Below are 21,655 nucleotides of genomic sequence, written 5' to 3'. Positions count from 1 at the left end.
GGAAATAGGGCGGGGGGGGGGGGGGGGAGGATCTGTCTTCAAACTCTCCCAACTCTCACTTCACCTGTGACACTCACTCACTCACTCCCCCCTCTCCTCTCTCCTCCTCTCACTTATATCATATCCACCGGGGACTATATATATATATATATATATATATATATATATATATATATATATATATATATATATATATATATATATATATATTCCTATGAGTCCACGGGGAAAATGAAACACGAAAAGTTCCCAAGTGCACTTTCGTGTAATAATCACATCATCAGGGGAGACACAAGGGAGAAATATAACAGTCAGTTGATATACATCGAAGAGACGAAGCTATGTATATCAAGTGACTGTTATATTTCTCTCTTGTGTCTCCCCTGATGATGAGATTATTACACGAAAGTGCACTTGGGAACTTTTCGTGTTTCATTTTCCCCGTGGACTCATAGGAATATATATATATATATATATATATATATATATATATATATATATATATATATATATATATATATATATATATATATATATATATATGAGCGTCCTTGCAACACACTGACTCCCCCAGGTCTGGGGAGGAATACGTCTGGGGTGTTGATCCTGCCTCACCAGAGCCCCAGACGGCACTGGCACGGTGAGGGGAGACGAGGAGGAGGGGAGACGAGGGGAGAGGAGGAGGGGAGAGGAGCCAGCCAGCCAGCCAGCTCCTCCCCTCGACACATGTGAGGGTTGCCCGCCATCATGATAACAACACACCACCACAAGGACCCCACCATCACCACCTCCCCTTCCTCAACCATCACCACCCACCCTCCCCCTTCCTACCCCTTCCTCAACCATCACCACCCACCCTCCCCCTTCCTGCCCCTTCCTCAACCATCACCACCCACCCTCCCCCTTCCTGCCCCTTCCTCAACCATCACCACCCACCCTCCCCCTTCCTGCCCCTTCCTCAACCATCACCATCCACCCTCCCCCTTCCTGCCCCTTCCTCAACCATCACCATCCACCCTCCCCCTTCCTGCCCCTTCCTCAACCATCACCATCCACCCTCCCCCTTCCTCCCCCTTCCTCAACCATCACCATCCAACCTCCCCTTTCCTGCCCCTTCCTCAACCATCACCATCCAACCTCCCCTTTCCTGCCCCTTCCTCAACCATCACCCTTCCTGCCCCTTCCTCAACCATCATCACCCACCCTCCCCCTTCCTCAACCATCACCCATCCTCCCCTTTCCTACCCCTTCCTCAACCATCACCATCCAACCTCCCCTTTCCTGCCCCTTCCTCAACCATCACCATCCAACCTCCCCTTTCCTGCCCCTTCCTCAACCATCACCCTTCCTGCCCCTTCCTCAACCATCATCACCCACCCTCCCCCTTCCTCAACCATCACCCATCCTCCCCTTTCCTACTCCTTCCTCAACCATCACCACCCACCCTCCCCCTTCCTACCCCTTCCTCAACCATCACCACCCACCCTCCCCCTTCCTCCCCCTTCCTCAACCATCACCACCCACCCTCCCCCTTCCTGCCCCTTCCTCAACCATCACCACCCACCCTCCCCCTTCCTCCCCCTTCCTCAACCATCACCACCCACCCTCCCCCTTCCTGCCCCTTCCTCAACCATCACCACCCACCCTCCCCCTTCCTCCCCCTTCCTCAACCATCACCACCCACCCTCCCCCTTCCTGCCCCTTCCTCAACCATCACCACCCACCCTCCCCCTTCCTCAACCATCACCATCCACCCTCCCCCTTCCTGCCCCTTCCTCAACCATCACCATCCACCCTCCCCCTTCCTGCCCCTTCCTCAACCATCACCATCCACCCTCCCCCTTCCTGCCCCTTCCTCAACCATCACCATCCAACCTCCCCTTTCCTGCCCCTTCCTCAACCATCACCATCCAACCTCCCCTTTCCTGCCCCTTCCTCAACCATCACCCTTCCTGCCCCTTCCTCAACCATCATCACCCACCCTCCCCCTTCCTCAACCATCACCACCCACCCTCCCCCTTCCTCAACCATCACCACCCACCCTCCCCCTTCCTGCCCCTTCCTGAACCATCACCATCCATCCTCCCCCTTCCTGCCCCTTCCTCAACCATCACCACCCTTCCTGCCCCTTCCTCAACCATCACCATTACGCTCCATTCCCAGCCTTCCAGACCCGACCCACATATCATAACAAAAACCCAAAGTAAAAACCCCGCTGTTTCCCACGTTAGCGAGGTAGCGCAAGGAAACAAGACGAAAGAATACACATGTATATACATACACGTCCACACACGCACATATACATACCTATATATATATATATATATATATATATATATATATATATATATATATATATATATATATATATATATATTCCTATGAGTCCACGGGGGAAAATGAAACAGGATAAGTTGCCAAGTGCACTTTCGTGTGATAATCACATCATCAGGGGAGACACAAGAGAGAAATATAACAGTCACTTGATATACATCGAAGAAGAGACGAAGCTCCGACGCCATTTGGTAAACAAGTGATTGTCCAAAACAGACGTGAGAGAGAGAGAGAGAGAGAGAGAGAGAGAGAGAGAGAGAGAGAGAGAGAGAGAGAGAGAGAGAGAGAGAGAGAGAGAGTCAGGGTCGCTATGAGGCGTTTAAGCGCACAACCACAATGGTAAGAATGTAGATAGGATGTGTATAATGTATATACATTACAATGGCGTCGGATAACTGAAGCAATCGAGAGAAAACAGATTCAAAATTTCGTTATTCATTTATTTTGTCCGAATCCATTTATCGAAGTGGCTATATGTGATGTAGAAGGTAATTAAATCATTTATTTTTTAATCTCAAATACTACGCGAAATAACGCCCATGTCAGTACAATCTCTTCCTTTATATATAAAAAAAAGCTAATGCATTATTTTAACTAAAGCTATAAGGTAACTAATTTATAGCCTCGTTCAAGCTAACTAAAGCTATAAGGTAACTAATTTATAGCCTCGTTCAAGCTAACCAAAGCTATAAGGTAAGTAACTTATAGCCTCGTTCAAGCTAACCAAAGCTATAAGGTAAGTAACTTATAGCCTCGTTCAAGCTAACCAAAGCTATAAGGTAACTAACTTATAGCCTCGTTCAAGCTAACGTAAATGAAAATCGCGAGAAAACTTACTTAAGTTAGCCTAACTTAACTTACGTTACCCCTAACTAACTTACCCTACTGCAGTTAAGTTCAACCTAACATTTTCTGTGCAAATGCAAATGCATACCGATATATATATATATATATATATATATATATATATATATATATATATATATATATATATATATATATATACAGAGATAGATAGATAGAGAGAGAGAGAGAGAGAGAGAGAGAGAGAGAGAGAGAGAGAGAGAGAGAGAGAGAGAGAGAGAGAGATAAGATGACTTCGTTAAATATATGTTTAAATCATCGTTTCTTGTGTGGCGGGGTAGCGCCGGGAATAGATGAAGGCAAGCAAGTATGAATATGCACATGTGTATATATGTATATGTCTGTATATGTTGATACGTATATATATGTATGTGTGTCTATGGGTATATATATATATATATATATATATATATATATATATATATATATATATATATATATATATATATATATATATATATATATATATATATATATATATGCATATGAGTGGATAGGCAATTCTTCGTCTGTTTCCTGGCACTACCTCGCTGACGCGGGAAACGGCGACAAAGTATAATAAAGTACACTACCTGTTTTCTAACATACGAACACAGAAAACGTGTGACGCTGCTGGTTGTGAGTGAGTGAGTGCTCAACCCTCGTCCAAATCAATGCCTTTCATGGCCGTCCTTGTCTTTTGGTTCAATATGCAAATCTTTTCTTGCCCAACAACAACAACAACAACAACAACAACAACAACAACAACAACAACAACAACAACATTCCATAAAATCCATAACTTCTGTAAATAGATTTTTTTTTTTTTTAATCAATCATTACTTTTACGACAACTGATGTAGTCTACCCTCAAGTGTTTTTTTTTTTCTTCGTCTTCCCATTTTCGCTCACCCCCCCCCCTGACCTCCCCCCCCCCCTTTGCCGACAGGGTGTTTACCGTGGTATGGGGGACGGGGGGACACCCCCCCCCCGGGCGCCCTTACATACACTGTCTGGACAACTGTTTAGCTTCATCTTACACACACAAACACACACACACACACACACATACACACACACATACACACACACATACACACATACACACAACCCGACCAATCTTTGAGCACGACGGTATACGACCCTTGAACACGACGGTATACGACCCTTGAACACGACGGTATACGACCCTTGAACACGACGGTATACGACCCTTGAACACGACGGTATACGACCCTTGAACACGACGGTATACGACCCTTGAACACGACGGTATACGACCCTTGAACACGACAGTATACGACCCTTGAACACGACGGTATACGACCCTTGAACACGACGGTATACGACCCTTGAACACGACGGTATACGACCCTTGAACACGACGGTATACGACCCTTGAACACGACGGTATACAACCCTTGAACACGACGGTATACGACCCTTGAACACGACGGTATACGACCCTTGAACACGACGGTATACGACCCTTGAACACGACGGTATACGACCCTTGAACACGACGGTATACGACCCTTGAACACGACGGTATACGACCCTTGAACACGACGGTATACGACCCTTGAACACGACAGTATACGACCCTTGAACACGACGGTATACGACCCTTGAACACGACGGTATACGACCCTTGAACACGACGGTATACGACCCTTGAACACGACGGTATACGACCCTTGAACACGACGGTATACGACCCTTGAACACGACGGTATACGTGCAAAAAAAAAATACACATTCCAAATATACAAACAAACATATGTATATTGTTAAGTTACATATATATATATATATATATATATATATATATATATATATATATATATATATATATATATAGGGGAGGCAGAATACTTGCCACGTATTCCCTGCGTGTCGTAGAAGGCGACTAAAAGGGGAGGGAGCGGGGGGCTGGAAATCCTCCCCTCTCGTTTTTTTTTAATTTTCCAAAAGAAGGAACAGAGAAGGGGGCCAAGTGAGGATATTCCCTCAAAGGCCCAGTCCTCTGTTCTCAACGCTACCTTGCTAACGCGGGAAATGGCGAATAGTTTGAAACAAAGAAAAAAAAAAAAAAAAATATATATATATATATATATATATATATATATATATATATATATATATATATATATATATTATTTATTTTGCTTTGTCGCTGTCTCCCGCGTTAGCGAGGTAGCGCAAGGAAACAGACGAAAGAAATGGCCCAACCCACCCACATACACATGTATATACATACACGTCCACACACGCAAATATACATACCTATACATCTCAACGTATACATATATATACACACACAGACACATACATATATACACATCCACACAATTCACACTGTCTACCTTTATTTATTCCCATCGCCACCTCGCCACACATGGAATAACATCCCCCTCCCCCCTCATGTGTGCGAGGTAGCGCTAGGAAAAGACAACAAAGGCCCCATTCGTTCACACTCAGTCTCTAGCTGTCATGTAATAATACACCGAAACCACAGCTCCCTTTCCACATCCAGGCCCCACACAACTTTCCATGGTTTACCCCAGACGCTTCACATGCCCTGATTCAATCCACTGACAGCACGTCAACCCCGGTATACCACATCGATCCAATTCACTTCATTCCTTGCACGCCTTTCACCCTCCTGCATGTTCAGGCCCCGATCACTCAAAATCTTTTTCACTCCATCTTTCCACCTCCAATTTGGTCTCCCTCTTCTCCTCGTTCCCTCCACCTCCGACACATATATCCTCTTGGTCAATCTTTCCTCACTCATTCTCTCCATGTGCCCGAACCATTTCAAAAGACCCTCTTCAGCTCTCTCAACCACGCTCTTTTTATTTCCACACATCTCTCTTACCCTTACATTACTTACTCGATCAAACCACCTCACACCACACATTGTCCTCAAACATCTCATTTCCAGCACATCCATCCTCCTGCGCACAACTCTATGCATAGCCCACGCCTCGCAACCATATAACATTGTTGGAACCACTATTCCTTCAAACATACCCATTTTTGCTTTCCGAGATAATGTTCTCGACTTCCACACATTCTTCAAGGCTCCCAGGATTTTCGCCCCCTTCCCCACCCTATGATCCACTTCCGCTTCCATCCGCTGCCAGATCCACTCCCAGATATCTAAAACACTTCACTTCCTCCAGTTTTTCTCCATTCAAACTCACCTCCTAATTGACTTGTCCCTCAACCCTACTGTATCTAATAACCTTGCTCTTATTCACATTTATATATTTTTTCATACCATTCGCTATTTCCCGCGATAGCGAGGTAGCGCCAAGAACAGAGGACTGGGCCTTTGAGGGAATATCCTCACCTGGACCTCTTCTCTGTTCCTTCTTTTGGAAAAAAAAAAAAAAAAAATATATATATATATATATATATATATATATATATATATATATATATATATATATATATATATATATACCTCGGGTTGTGGACAACGTAATTAAGAAGGCGACATTTACTCTCTCTCTCTCTCTCTCTCTCTCTCTCTCTCTCTCTCTCTCTCTCTCTCTCTAAAAACACCCTCACAAGGCACAGGACACGCACCAGAAACAACTCATTAGAACCCCCCCACCTCATTACAACCTCCTCCCCACCTCATTACAACCCCTCCTCCCCACCTCATTACAACCCCCCTCCCCACCTCATTACAACCCCCCTCCCCACCTCATTACAACCCCCCTCCCCACCTCATTACAACCCCCCTCTTCTTACCACAACCACTCCTGCGTCTCAACACGTCCAAATGACCACAAGTTAAAAGAGATGGAAAACGAGAAGCCACTCCCCCCCTCCCCTCCCCTCCCCCTTTAAAAACAACCCCCACACCCACCCCCCCGCACGCGCGCGCGCGCGCGTCATGTCAGCGAACCACCCAAACAAGAGACCTCGAAAGAGGCCAGTTACTTAAAAGACCAATTTAGCCATACGTCCCCCCCCCCCCTCCCTCCCCCCCACGTACGTAAACAACACCCCCCCCTTCCCCTCCTCCCTCCCTCCCCCCCCCCAACACAGCTTTCGTCCTAACGACCCGACGACCCAATTGGCCGCAGATCGATCGACTTCCCCCCCCCCCCCCTCCAGGGGTGAAGCCGTGGGAGCCATATTAGGGCCGGGGGGGACGAGGGAAACCAGCAGGCGCTACACTCAGTCTGGGGGAAACCCCAGGACTGCCCCCCCCCCCCCCCCCACAGCCATAAAAAGAAAACGTCTCGCAGAGTGGGTCTGTTGCCCAAGCTGTTCATCATCGCCGTAAGCAACGAGAGGCTAATTCCAACGCCACATATAGTTCTCCCAGGCTTAACGACCAATAAACTGGCGTTTAAACACACACACACACACACACACACACACACACACACACACACACACACACACATACACACACACACGTATGTATGTGTTTGTTTTGGACAATCACTTGTTTACCAAATGGCGTCGTAGCTTCGTCTCTTCTTCGTTATATATCAAGTGACTGTTATATTTCTCTCTTGTGTCTCCCCTGATGATGATGTGATTATTACACGAAAGTGCACTTGGCAACTTATCCTGTTTCATTTTCCCCCGTGGACTCATAGGAATATATATATATATATATATATATATATATATATATATATATATATATATATATATATATATATATATATATATATATATTCTAAATCAAATAGGTTAAACAAAAATAATTCTCTACCAAAATACACGAAAAGAAAACGGATTACTATGGGTAACTTGTATATAATCTAAGGTCTCCCTCGGCCCGGTCCAGCATCTGTCACTTTAAAGTCTTCAAAGAAATACGACAGGACGTAGCTGGGCCATGTAGAACCCAGGAGAAGAGAGTAACTACGAAAACTAGCAAGCTAGCAAGAGATGAACTACGAAAACTAGCAAGCTAGCAAGAGATGAACTACGAAAACTAGCAAGCTAGCAAGAGATTAACTACGAAAACTAGGAAGAGATTAACTACAAAAACTAGCAAGCTAGCAAGAGATTAACTACGAAAACTAGCAAGCTAGCAAGAGATTAACTACGAAAACTAGCAAGCTAGCAAGAGATTAACTACGAAAACTAGCAAGCTAGCAAGAGATTAACTACGAAAACTAGGAAGAGATTAACTACAAAAACTAGCAAGCTAGCAAGAGATGAACTACGAAAACTAGCAAGCTAGGAAGAGGTTAAATACGAAAACTAGCAAGCTAGCAAGAGATGAACTACGAAAACTAGCAAGCTAGCAAGAGATTAACTACGAAAACTAGGAAGAGATTAACTACGAAAACTAGCAAGCTAGCAAGAGATGAACTACGAAAACTAGCAAGCTAGGAAGAGATTAACTACGAAAACTAGGAAGAGATTAACTACGAAAACTAGCAAGCTAGCAAGAGATTAACTACGAAAACTAGCAAGCTAGCAAGAGATTAACTACGAAAACTAGGAAGAGATTAACTACGAAAACTAGCAAGCTAGCAAGAGATTAACTACGAAAACTAGCAAGCTAGCAAGAGATTAACTACGAAAACTAGGCAAGCTTTAAAAAGCAAGAGATGAACTACGAAAACTAGCAAGCTAGCAAGAGTTAACTACGAAAACTAGCAAGCTAGCAAGAGATTAACTACCGAAAACTAGCAAGCTAGCAAGAGATTAACTACGAAAACTGAAGAATTAACTACGAAAACTAGCAAGCTAGCAAGAGATTAACTACGAAAACTAGCAAGCTAGCAAGAGATTAACTACGAAAACTAGCAAGCTAGAAGAGATTAACTACGAAAACTAGCAAGCTAGCAAGAGATTAACTACGAAAACTAGCAAGCTAGCAAGAGATTAACTACGAAAACTAGGAAGAGATTAACTACGAAAACTAGCAAGCTAGCAAGAGATTAACTACGAAAACTAGCAAGCTAGCAAGAGATTAACTACGAAAACTAGCAAGCTAGCAAGAGATGAACTACGAAAACTAGCAAGCTAGCAAGAGATTAACTACGAAAACTAGCAAGCTAGCAAGAGATTAACTACGAAAACTAGCAAGCTAGCAAGAGATTAACTACGAAAACTAGCAAGCTAGCAAGAGATTAACTACGAAAACTAGCAAGCTAGCAAGAGATTAACTACGAAAACTAGGAAGAGATTAACTACGAAAACTAGCAAGCTAGCAAGAGATTAACTACGAAAACTAGCAAGCTAGCAAGAGATTAACTACGAAAACTAGCAAGCTAGCAAGAGATTAACTACGAAAACTAGCAAGCTAGCAAGAGATTAACTACGAAAACTAGAAGAGATTACTACGAAAACTAGCAAGAGATTAACTACGAAAACTAGCAAGCTAGAAAGAGATTAACTACGAAAACTAGCAAGCTAGCAAGATATTAACTACGAAACTAGCAAGCTAGAGATTAACTACGAAAACTAGCAAGCTAGCAAGAGATAACTACGAAAACTAGGAAGAGATTAACTACGAAAACTAGCAAGCTAGCAAGAGATTAACTACGAAAACTAGCAAGCTAGCAAGAGATTAACTACGAAAACTAGCAAGCTAGCAAGAGATTAACTACGAAAACTAGCAAGCTAGCAAGAGATTAACTACGAAAACTAGCAAGCTAGCAAGAGATTAACTACGAAAACTAGCAAGCTAGCAAGATATTAACTACGAAAACTAGCAAGCTAGGAAAAGATTAACTACGAAAACTAGCAAGCTAGCAAGAGATGAACTACGAAAACTAGCAAGCTAGCAAGAGATTAACTACGAAAACTAGGAAGAGATTAACTACGAAAACTAGCAAGCTAGCAAGATATTAACTACGAAAACTAGCAAGCTAGGAAAAGATTAACTACGAAACTAGCAAGCTAGCAAGAGATTAACTACGAAAACTAGCAAGCTAGCAAGAGATTAACTACGAAAACTAGGAAGAGATTAACTACGAAAACTAGCAAGCTAGCAAGATATTAACTACGAAAACTAGCAAGCTAGGAAAAGATTAACTACGAAAACTAGGAAGAGATTAACTACGAAAACTAGCAAGCTAACAAGATATTAACTACGAAAACTAGCAAGCTAGGAAAAGATTAACTACGAAAACTAGCAAGCTAGCAAGAGATGAACTACGAAAACTAGCAAGCTAGCAAGAGATTAACTACGAAAACTAGGAAGAGATTAACTACGAAAACTAGCAAGCTAGCAAGATATTAACTACGAAAACTAGCAAGCTAGGAAAAGATTAACTACGAAAACTAGCAAGCTAGCAAGAGATGAACTACGAAAACTAGCAAGCTAGCAAGAGATTAACTACGAAAACTAGGAAGAGATTAACTACGAAAACTAGCAAGCTAGCAAGATATTAACTACGAAAACTAGCAAGCTAGGAAAAGATTAACTACGAAAACTAGCAAGCTAGCAAGAGATGAACTACGAAAACTAGCAAGCTAGCAAGAGATTAACTACGAAAACTAGCAAGCTAGCAAGAGATTAACTACGAAAACTAGGAAACTAGCAAGAGATTAACTAGAGGAGACTGGGCCATCTCGACGTAGTGGGAAATGAGAGACGCTAACAAGGGAAAGTGGGCTAAGACGACCCCACACATGTTGAACAATACCATAGTTACAACCTCAACCACCACACAAATGGCGCTGCTCAGGGGGTTTCATAAAATAATGTTGGAGGTTGAATGTCGGACGAATGTATATAGAAATGGTCGGGTTAAGGTCGGGACATACACACACACACACATCCGACCCCCCCTGACCGATCCACAAGCGATCGGGGTCGGCAACTTGTGTTTTAATGCTTCCACCACGTCCATGAAACCAGTTCCTTGCTCTGGGGGGTTCTAGGGGGTTTCTGGGGGGGTTAGGTTATGTGGTCTTCGTCCCCAGAGGTTCGCCTGGGGTCGGCTTCCACTTCTGTGCCTCTGATCAATCCAGCTGTTCACGTGCGCGAGCTGTATGACACACGTACCCCAATACCACTTCAGTTATTAAACCCCAGATATTCCCCCGGATATTCAGGGGGGGGGTTCGATCCTAAATATTCGTCTACAATATTCCGAATACTTCGACAAGTTCCAAAAAAATGTATATACAATATTTTTTTCCTCTTTTTCATATACTTCAATTTCTCTACATCCAGAGATGTATGACTGACCCATTCATCAGTGTATATAACCACAATGTATAATACAATAGCTACAATACGCACTGAATAATACAATAGCAACAATACGTACTGAATAATACAATATACACATCGACGTGTATATAACCACAATGAATAATACAATAGCAACAATACGCACTGAATAATACAATAGCAACAATACGTACTGAATAATACAATATACACATCGACGTGTATATAACCACAATGAATAATACAATAGCATCAATACGTACTGAATAATACAATATACACATCGAAGTGTATATAACCACAATGAATAATACAATAGCAACAATAAGTACTGAATAATACAATATACACATCGACGTGTATATAACCACAATGAATAATACAATAGCAACAATACGTACTGAATAATGCAATATACACATACTGATGCGATACATCCTACAGTCATACACTATATACACAAGCAGGTGGACGTGTGAGTGTGGACGAATATGTGGCACTTGGCCTACTGCATCTACGAGAATAGACCCATGGAAGGATGTAGTGAGGAAAGGTGGATCAAATGTGGAACAGCAGATGTGGAAGGGAAGGAAGGGAGATGAAGGGGGAGGGGGGAACTGGGGTGGAACACCAGATCTGGAAGGGAAGAAAGGGAGGTGAAGGGGGAGAGGGGATCTGGGGTGGAGCAGCAGATCTGGGAAGGGAAGGAAGGGAGGTGAAGGAAAGGTGGATCAAATGTGGAACAGCAGATCTGGGAAGGGAAGGAAGGGAGGTGAAGGGGGAGAGGGGGATCTGGGGTGGAGCAGCAGACCTGGGAAGGGAAGGAAGGGAGGTGAAGGAAAGGTGGATCAAATGTGGAACAGCAGATCTGGGAAGGGAAGGAAGGGAGGTGAAGGGGGAGAGGGGGATCTGGGGTGGAGCAGCAAATGTGGAAGGGAAGGAAGGGAGGTGAAGTGGGAGGGGGGGGAGGAAAGAAACGTGACAGTGGGATGGGAAAGGAACTGTGAGGTAAATAGCGAGACGAAAAATAAGGATTGAGTGAGTGAGTGAGTGAGTGAGTGATTGAGTGAGTGAGTGAGTGAGTGAGTGAGTGGGTGAGTGAGTGAGTGAGTGAGTGAGTGAGTGGGTGAGTGAGTGAGTGAGTGAGTGAGTGAGTGAGTGAGTGAGTGGGTGAGTGAGTGAGTGAGTGAGTGAGTGAGTGAGTGAGTGAGTGGGTGAGTGAGTGAGTGGGTGAGTGAGTGAGTGAGTGTGTGAGTGAGTGAGTGAGTGAGTGAGTGAGTGAGTGAGTGAGTGAGTGGGTGAGTGAGTGAGTGAGTGAGTGAGTGGGTGAGTGAGTGAGTGGGTGAGTGAGTGAGTGAGTGTGTGAGTGAGTGAGTGAGTGAGTGAGTGAGTGAGTGAGTGAGTTAATCCACCATAAAATGTGTATGTTGGGTTGTTATGGGCCAAAACGATAGTTTCAAGGATGTACATCAACACCAGGTCGACCAGTCTACCTATATACACCTACGAGCCTCCCTCAGTCTACCTATATACATCTACGAGCCTTCCTGTCTAACTATATACATGTACGAGCCTCCCTCAGTCTACCTATATACATCTACGAGCCTTCCTGTCTACCTATATACATGTACGAGCCTCCCTCAGTCTACCTATATACATCTACGAGCCTTCCTGTCTACCTATATACATCTACGAGCCTTCCTGTCTACCTATATACATCTACGAGCCTCCCTCAGTCTACCTATATACATCTACGAACCTCTGGGAGGAGTTCGAGTTCAAGTACGTTCTTCTACAAGCGACCTTACTCCACACTGACCCAACCTGCTACTGACGAAGCTAAGCAGGAAGTGGAGGGTCTCTGGCCATACATGTAGCGCTACGTGAGGGAGGGAGGGTCTCTGGCCATACATGTAGCGCTACGTGAGGGAGGGAGGGTCTCTGGCCATACATGTAGCGCTACGTGAGGGAGGAAGGTGGGGTCTCTGGCCATACATGTAGCGCTACGTGAGGGAGGGAGGGTCTCTGGCCATACATGTAACGCTGAGGGAGGGAGGGTCTCTGGCCATACATGTAGCGCTGAGGGAGGGTCTCTGGCCATACATGTAGCGCTACGTGAGAGAGGGAGGGTCTCTGGCCATACATGTAGCGCTGAGGGAGGGAGGGTCTCTGGCCATACATGTAGCGCTACGTAAGCACATGGGACCATACCAGTCGCGACCAGAAGCTGGTGTTGGAACGCGAGGCTGAGTTATACTGTCGCAGTGGTGGACGAGGCGAGTCGGGGTATCGCCTCGTCTTCTTCCTCGTCTTCTTCGTCGTCGGGGCCTCCACGTTGCCCCCGGGGAGATGGTGGGTCTCCACCGACGTGGAGGATTCCAGGACGTGTTTATCCGAGCATCCTGGGTGTTCGATGCCCTCCTGGTGGGCGTGGGCGCAAGGCTGCGACTGTAGAAACGCCCGAATGTTGTCGCTGCAGCTGACGCTCCGCTCACCCGATGTGGCCGACCGCTGCCTCTCGGGCTTCTCCCTCGTGCGGCTGCGGCCTCTGGTCTCGGCCGCGGCGTCGTCCGCACCCGCAGCCGCTTCAGGAGGAGGAGGAAGGGCAAGGGCGTTGTCCACCTCCTCCTCGGCGCCCTCAGAGGACGTGGTCTGGAAGGAGGAGGTGATGTCCCCCAAAGAGGTACACGACTCGTCCCTCTCCTTGTCGTCGCTCGTCACGTTGTCGAAGCTGTTGGACGAGGTCTCGTGCGAGGTGTTGAACTCGTCCTCGACCCTCTCCTTGTCCTCGGTCGTCTCGAGACCCTGGTCGGGCACAAGGGTGGGCTGCTGGAGCCCCTCGATCTCGCTGGTGTCCTCCTGACCCACGACGGTGTCGATGCTCCCGGCAAGGTCGTCTGCTGGTTCCGCCGCAGGTCCTGGCTGGGTCGAGGACGACCTCGTGGCCTCGGGCATGTCCCACTCAAGGCTCGGGTAATCCCCACCCAGCAGCTGGTCGAGGTCGACCTTATTGTCCCACACGTTCACGTCTCCACCCGTCGAGAAATTGAGCTGGAGTTCCTGGTACCCATCTTGTACGTGACCTGGTTCTTGACGCCGCTCGTCGCACGGCAGGACCAGGTCATGCCAGGTGAAGGCGTCCTCGTTGTCGGTGAGGAGCATCAGGTCATCAGGGTCGATGACTTCGGCTTCCCTGTTGAAGCTGTCGAGGCCGTCCTCGTTGTCGACGAGATCGACGGTGCGGAAGTAGTGGGTGATGGCGTCGAACACCTTCCTAGGGGCCGTTGGCGAGGGTGGGTTCGACGAGGCTTGGGAGGTCGAGGACGAGCCGGGAGTCTCGTCCTCGAAGCTGCTCCCGAGGCCGCTCTCCGGGGAGACCTCGTGGCTGGGCGTCTTGTCCTCCGGGTTGTCTCGACGCTCCTCCTCGACGTCGGCCACGACCTCCAACTTGAAGTTGTTGAGGTTTGCGCCACACGACAGCGACGCTGCCCCACTGGTTGCGTACTTCCACCTCCCCACAGCGCCTTCGTTCCCCTCTGCGCCATCTTGACCTCCCCGTCTCTCTGACCTCCTCTTCTTCCTCTTCTTCTTCTTCTTCTTCTTCTCTTCCTCCTCCTCCTCCTCCCTCCGCGCGTCGACGGGCGGCGACTCCATCAACTTCATCTGCTCGCGGACCTTGCGTAGCTCCTCCACGCCGCCGAAGATCTCGCTAAACTTCGGCGGTCGATTTGGGCTTCTGTTGGGCGAGGCGTCTGTCACGCCGGCCTTCAGGTTCCCTCCGTCAGCGTGGCCGTCCTTCACCATCCTCCTGGAGGAGGAGGAGGAGGTGTGCAGCCTCCTAGTCTCCTGCAGCACCTTCTGCAGGAGTGTATCCCAGCCTCGGGAGGAGGAAGGTTTCCTAGGGGCGTTCTCTTCCCCGCTCATCCAGTCGCTGCCTTCGTCCGCTTCCCTGAAGGACCTGTCGGTCCGCCCTTTGCCCTTCGTGTCCAGCACCTTGTGCACGAGTCTCTCCCACCTCCGCTCTGCCGTCTTGGGGAGACTTTTCTCCCCTTCGTGCACCCACTCGCTCTCCCCTTCTCCCCCGCCTTCCTGGAAGGCTTCTCCGCCCGTCGCGTCCACCCCAGCCTGGCTCCTCTTCTCCAACACCTTCCCCCGGAGCTTCTCCCATCCATGTCCTTCTCTCTTCTTCGTCTCGTGTTCCTCCAGGATCTCGGAGGCCTCTCTAGGACTCTCCCAGGTACTACAGTCCAACATGCTTCGCCGGAGGGCCTCCTTCCCGCCGTAGATCCTCGGGTTACTGCCCCAGTGGCTCACGCTACCGGACACGCCTTCCCTGGTCAGGTTCGAGCTGCTCCAACTGCCCTTCTGTCTCCTGCTACCCTTCCGGTCCGCTAACTTGTCCTTAATGTTCCTGACGCTGCCGAAGCCATCCCTGCCCAGGTTCCCCAGGTTGGTGATGCTGCTCCAAAGGCAGTCGTGGAGGTTACTTAGGCTCCTAGAGCTCCCGCGCGAGTCCCTGAGGGCGTGGCGCTGCCCGCGGCCGGAGGGGTCGTGGATGTTGGTGAGGCTCCCGCCCTTGTACTGACTGAGCCTAGCCGCCCTCAGGTACCTGCTGGGGTCTTCCCCGACGCTGGTGCTCACGGCAGCGTACTCGTCCGAGGCGACGACGCCCTTGCTCGCTCGGTTGCCGCTCACGACGGCGTCTTCACTGGAGGTGCTACTCGAGCGTGTGCGTCCTCTCCCGAGGTCGTCGTCATCCTCCAACACGTTCAGACTCCAGTCGCCGGTCTCGCTTTCCACGCCGTAGCTCCTGACGCTGAAGAAGTCATCAGGGACGCTCTCCTCGCTCAGCTCCCAGCTGCCTCCTCTAAGGTTCCCCTCCTCGGCCTCTGAACTGGTCTCCCACTTTACGTCGGCTGCGTCGTAGCTCCTGGGACTGAAGTAGTCCAAAATGCTGTCGTGGCTCTCATCCCAACTATGGCGAAGGGCGCCCTTCCTGCTCAACCTCCTGCAGTCGTGTCCACCGTTCCTCCGGCCACACAAGTTCCTGAAGGTGACAGGGTCGTGTAGTAGAACTCCTCCTCCTCCGCCGCCGCTGCCTTCCCCGACATGCCAGCTCCTGCTCATTCTGGTCGAGACTCGACCACCGTCCTCGACCTGTCTGTCGAAGGCGTTCTGGTCGAAGCATTCGTCCAAGAAGGCTTCCTCGTCGAGGTCCCAACTCCTGTTCACTCCTCTTCCTTCGAGGACGAGGTTCTCCTCCGAGGTTGCGTTGCTCCCCTCCTTCCTATCCAGGGCATCGAAGTCCTCTCCATCGAAGTCCCAGTTTCTGTTCACTCTCTCCCCTCCCCGTTTTCTTCTTCCGGGCGCCTCCCTTCGCGTCGTGCTCGGCCGTAGCGCCCCGCTGGGCCAAGTGCTTCTCCAAGAGACTTTCTTCGCCGCTCAAGTGCCAACTTCTGCTCATCCCCTGACCTCCGGCCATCTTCTGACGCCCTTCACCAACCCTGCTGCTGGCACCGGAGTTCTTCCTGTCGACGTCATCATCAACAGCATCCACGTTCGAATCCCAGCTTTGGCAAATCCTTGCTCGGCTCTCAGCGTCTCTCTCACATCCACTCCTGCAAGAATTTTCACGTCTGTCCGCTTCCCAGACCTCAATCTTGTCCACGTCTGTTGTGAGGTCTTCTATTTTGTCTGTTGGCGGCTTGTCTACAACGGCAGCCAGTGGCTTATCTACGCTGTCTACCGTTTGTCTGTTGTCTACAGAATCTCTCCTCACGACTGGTTTGTCTGTAATGTCTGTTGTCAGTTTATAAACACTGTCTGCAGCTGGCTTGTCTGTGCCGCTAATAGGTAGGATGTTTATACTACCTGCTGATGGCTTGTTTGTCTCTTCCTTAACAACTGTCAACTTCTTCCCACTGACGGTAGTTGTGGCTTGTTTGTACGCACCGACCCGACTTGTGGCTTGTTTACTCGCTCTGTTGTTGGTCGACGTCTTGTTCCCACCGGTCAACCCGTCGAAGTTCCCAGGGGCACCCGAAGCCCTGGCCTCACCGCCGAAGTTCTTCGTCTTCCCAAGACCGTCGTAAAAGCTCCTAGCCGCCTTGGCCTTATTAAGGGCGCCTTTGATTCTCCTCACGTCCGAGAAGTTCTCCAGCCTCTTCACGTCGTCTGGTAAACTTCGAGACAGATCTGCTGCAGCGGCCACAGCAGACGACCTCGAGGCCTTCTTCCTGTCGGAGGTAAGTCTCGCTTTCTGCCCCTCGTCGGTGACTCCCTTGGGCCTGGCATCGCACGAAGTTTTACTAAAGGGCCTGGGCTTCTTGCCTACCTCAGTGAAGCTCTTGGACCTTCTCATGTCGTCGCTCACCTCACTTCGCCTCATCCTCTCTGACATACTCCTCCACTTGTCCTGCTCCGAGAGGGTCATGGACTTCGTGAAACCATCGCCGACGTTGCTGGACTTGTTGCTCCTGCTCCTGGGTTTGATGGAAGCTGGAGTCTCCGTCAGGTTGTCCGTGTTGCCGCCAGCGACACTGGTCCACCTCGTCGTACTTATAATAGACTTCCAGAGGCCGCTAGCAGCTGCAGATCTGCTTTCCGGACAGCTCCCGACCTTGGACTTGATGGGTTTGTCGATGAAGTTCTTGTACTTTTGGGATATAGTGTCGGGAGGAGGAGCAGGACGCCCCTGGGACCTGCTAGGGGCTTCCGTGTTCTCATGGGCGTCCCGTCCAGCCTCCTGGGAGGTGACGGAGGCGCTGTGGCCAACTCTTATCCTCGGGAGAGAGGCCAATGTCCCATTTATGGGCACCGAAGAGGAGGTGAGGGAGTTCCCCCCACTGACGCTGTGGTACCTACCCTGCTCGTCAGACACTGTGGCCTCCAGCGAGCATCCCTGGTGAACACCAGCTACCATCCTGCCAGCGTCCAGAGACCGGGAATCGAAGGCGTGATCATCGAACTCATCGTCTTCATCGCCATCACCAAGGGCGTCCGCGAGCCGCTCCTCGCTGCCGGGGGGAACTGGCGGACTGTCTGGGTGACGGACGCGTCCGTCTGACGGGTTTAGTGGACTGTTTGCGCCAGCATCGCCCTCTGCACTGGTGGGATAACCATGAGGGTCGTTGACCCTGTTAACTGGCGAGCTGGAGTCCGGAGTGTTCGCTGGACTGGAGTGAGGAGAGTCGAGGCTGGAAATGACTGGGTAATTGACGGACCGACTGACGGGGCTTCTGCTCAAAATGGCGTGGGAGCTGTTTCTTCGTCGGGAAGGTATTTCAATGGGCTGGCTGGTGTTCAAGCTGCCCCTTCGACTTGATTGGTTGCTGACGGGGAGCGAAATGGATTGTTTGGTGGTGTCGCCGCTCGACCGGCTGAATGGATGGTTGAGCGGGCTTGTGGGTAAACTGGGCGACGGGCTGCTCAAGAAACTGGTCGTTAGGATGGGCCAACGACCCGCCTGATGGTAGTTAATGCTACATTTGCTGTTGATTTTCTTCAAGCCTCTCTTGGCCTTGTCCCAGAAGGTGGAAGTCTCCGGCTCCGACGACGACGAAGAAGAAGTGGCAAGTCCCCCTTCGGAGTCTGCGAAGGGCGTGGGCGGGGGCGTCACCATCACGCGCGTGAGCGACGCAGACGTAGACTTGCCCACGAAGCCGGGGACGGAGAGGGACGTGGTCGTGTGCGACGCTCCTGACGCAGGCGTGGCCGGAGATGGGCATCGCCACGAAGACGACAGGTCAGCTCCTCCCCCTCCTCCTGCTTGACCTTGACCTCTCTCCCAGCTGAAAGACCCGATTTCACGCGTCATGGTGACCGGGTCTGCCGAGGTCAGAGGTCACAAAACTGTGGGTAAACTACTGGTCGTTCATGAGTGTAATCACCCAATACAGCTGTTTCATGACGAATGGGTAATTCAATTAATAGGTGATTAGTGAATTGTTTTGATAGACAGGGATTATGAGGTGAATGGTGATTGGTAGTTCGTTCAAACGCTAGAAATCATGAGACGACAGTTAGTTCAAAAGCTAGTGGTCATGTGGTAATTGGTGATTAATTCAAAAGCTAGTAATTATGAGACGACAGTTAGTTCAAAAGCTAGTGGTCATGTGGTAATTGGTGATTAATTCAAAAGCTAGTAATTATGAGACGACAGTTAGTTCAAAAGCTAGTGGTCATGTGGTAATTGGTGATTAATTCAAAAGCTAGTAATTATGAGACGACAGTTAGTTCAAAAGCTAGTGGTCATGTGGTAATTGGTGATTAATTCAAAAGCTAGTAATTATGAGACGACAGTTAGTTCAAAAGCTAGTGGTCATGTGGTAATTGGTGATTAATTCAAAAGCTAGTAATTATGAGACGACAGTTAGTTCAAAAGCTAGTGGTCATGTGGTAATTGGTGATTAATTCAAAAGCAAGTAATTATGAGACGAAAGATGAGTAATGATTAATTATACATAAACAACCCAGAGAATAATGATGACATGATCAACGGGGTGTGGTTGATCACTCATAAGATCAACAAGCAACAGGAGGGGTGACCTGACCTTGTGAGACACTGTACGACACGGAACTAAGTCACCTCTTACCTAACCCTGAACCACGAACCCCTCACAAGGATACACTCCAAATCAACTTATTTAACTTGGATGTTAATGATCATTTCTCTACCACAGGAACACGCCTTCGAAACCCCTCTATCTCAAACCCCCAGACACTAAAACGTAACCTCTCAACAACACATAAACCTCACCTTTAACTCCAGGTTGCGTTAGAGAACAAAAACCAAACACTTAAAACTCCTCCCTCTCCTTTTCTTTTTTTGAAAATATACACAGAAAACGCGCAAGTGGGTCTCCACTACACTGGTTCTGGCCCAGCGTCTCGAAAGACCCGTTGACGACTGCGCTGGGCTGGGGTCCGAACCCACAGTCGCCACCTCATCCAAACCCCACAACTGCCTCACACGACTTAACGAGGCATAAGCCAATCAGGCTCAATTTGGACAGTAGTTTGTAAGGTCTCCCTGAGGTGAGGGGGGGGGGGGGGGATGAAGGACGTGAACGTGTCCTTCTGAGACGAAGTCTCTCTCTCTCTCTCTCTCTCTCTCTCTCTCTCTCTCTCTCTCTCTCTCTCTCTCTCTCTCTCTCTCGAGCACGACGGGATGACCTTTCAAAACGAAGGTACGACCCCAGTCTTCAATAACTCGCTCCAGTGCATCTGTGTGTGTGTGTATATGATTAACATATATATATATATATATATATATATATATATATATATATATATATATATATATATATATATATATATATATTCCTATGAGTCCAAGGGGAAAATGAAACAGGATAAGTTCCCAAGTGCACTTTTGTGTTATAATCACATCATCATCAGGGGAGACACAAGAGAGAAATATAACAGTCACTTGATATACAACGAAGAAGAGACGTAGTTACGACACCATTTTCCCCGTGGACTCATAGGAATATATATATATATATATATATATATATATATATATATATATATATATATATATATATATATATATATATATATATATAAAACCTCAAGGCACATATAGACACAAATACACTTATTCATACACATATACAAAGAATCAAACACAAGCGAACTCTAAACACACACAAATAATATATACATATATGCACACACACACACACACACACACACACACACACACACACACAGACACACACACACACACGCCAATACCTCGGCATTTCCTGTATCCACCCCCACTCCACCCCACTCCACCCCACTCCACCCCCACACACACGACCACCATCCTTTTCCGCCCCCACAAAACCTGACCCCACCACACTCCCCCCCCCCAATAATGTGGGGGGGGGTGAGGGGGCCCGCTCAGGTAGTCAACTGTGACACAGGTGTTGAACGCGTCTGTCCCACTTAACACACACACACACACACACACACACCTGATCCATCTACCCCACACCTGCAAATGTCATTACCAACATAAATAAATAAATAAGTACATTAAATGACATACATTTCTTTGGATATTGTGGAGAGGCTGAACGAGGCTGGAAAATATGCCAGATAGATAGATAGAGATAGATAAATAGAGAGAGAGAGAGAGAGAGAGAGTAGAGAGAGAGAGAGAGAGAGAGAGAGAGAGAGAGAGAGAGAGAGAGAGAGTAGAGAGAGAGAGAGTAGAGAGAGAGAGAGAGAGAGAGAGAGAGAGTAGAGAGAGAGAGAGAGTAGAGAGAGAGAGAGAGAGAGAGAGAGAGAGTAGAGAGAGAGAGAGAGAGA

General features: G+C 48.0%; 2 protein-coding genes across 22 annotated transcripts in view; both read right to left on the bottom strand.

The window, feature by feature from the left end:
* Window positions 1-21,655, bottom strand: part of Spn (protein phosphatase 1 regulatory subunit spinophilin) — a 340,216-nt gene that overhangs the window by 62,783 nt on the left and 255,778 nt on the right. For 2 of the 21 annotated variants that reach the window (XM_071688258.1, XM_071688260.1), the window contains exon 1: window positions 13,565-16,496. The exons of the other annotated variants lie outside the window; for them this stretch is intronic. In XM_071688258.1, coding sequence (XP_071544359.1) covers window positions 13,565-16,480 — 2,916 coding nt within the window. In that variant the 5' untranslated portion in view covers window positions 16,481-16,496. Of the gene's footprint in view, window positions 1-13,564; window positions 16,497-21,655 lie in introns of those variants that run through there. 21 annotated transcript variants of the gene reach the window in all.
* Window positions 16,611-20,269, bottom strand: LOC139762938 (uncharacterized). The gene is made up of 2 exons (XM_071688261.1): window positions 20,112-20,269; window positions 16,611-19,180 (listed from the first exon to the last, which is right to left on the bottom strand). Exon 2 carries the CDS (start codon window positions 19,167-19,169, stop codon window positions 16,641-16,643), a length of 2,529 nt encoding a protein of 842 aa, XP_071544362.1. The 5' UTR covers window positions 19,170-19,180; window positions 20,112-20,269; the 3' UTR covers window positions 16,611-16,640.

Source organism: Panulirus ornatus, chromosome 45 (genome assembly GCF_036320965.1).
Source record: "Panulirus ornatus isolate Po-2019 chromosome 45, ASM3632096v1, whole genome shotgun sequence".
NCBI lineage: Eukaryota > Metazoa > Arthropoda > Malacostraca > Decapoda > Palinuridae > Panulirus > Panulirus ornatus.
This window is presented reverse-complemented; position numbering and strand designations above follow the sequence as displayed.

Bases quoted from the DNA above. Each gene is read 5' to 3' on its own strand.
- LOC139762938 (XM_071688261.1), bottom strand. From the start codon at position 19,169: ATGACGCGTGAAATCGGGTCTTTCAGCTGGGAGAGAGGTCAAGGTCAA.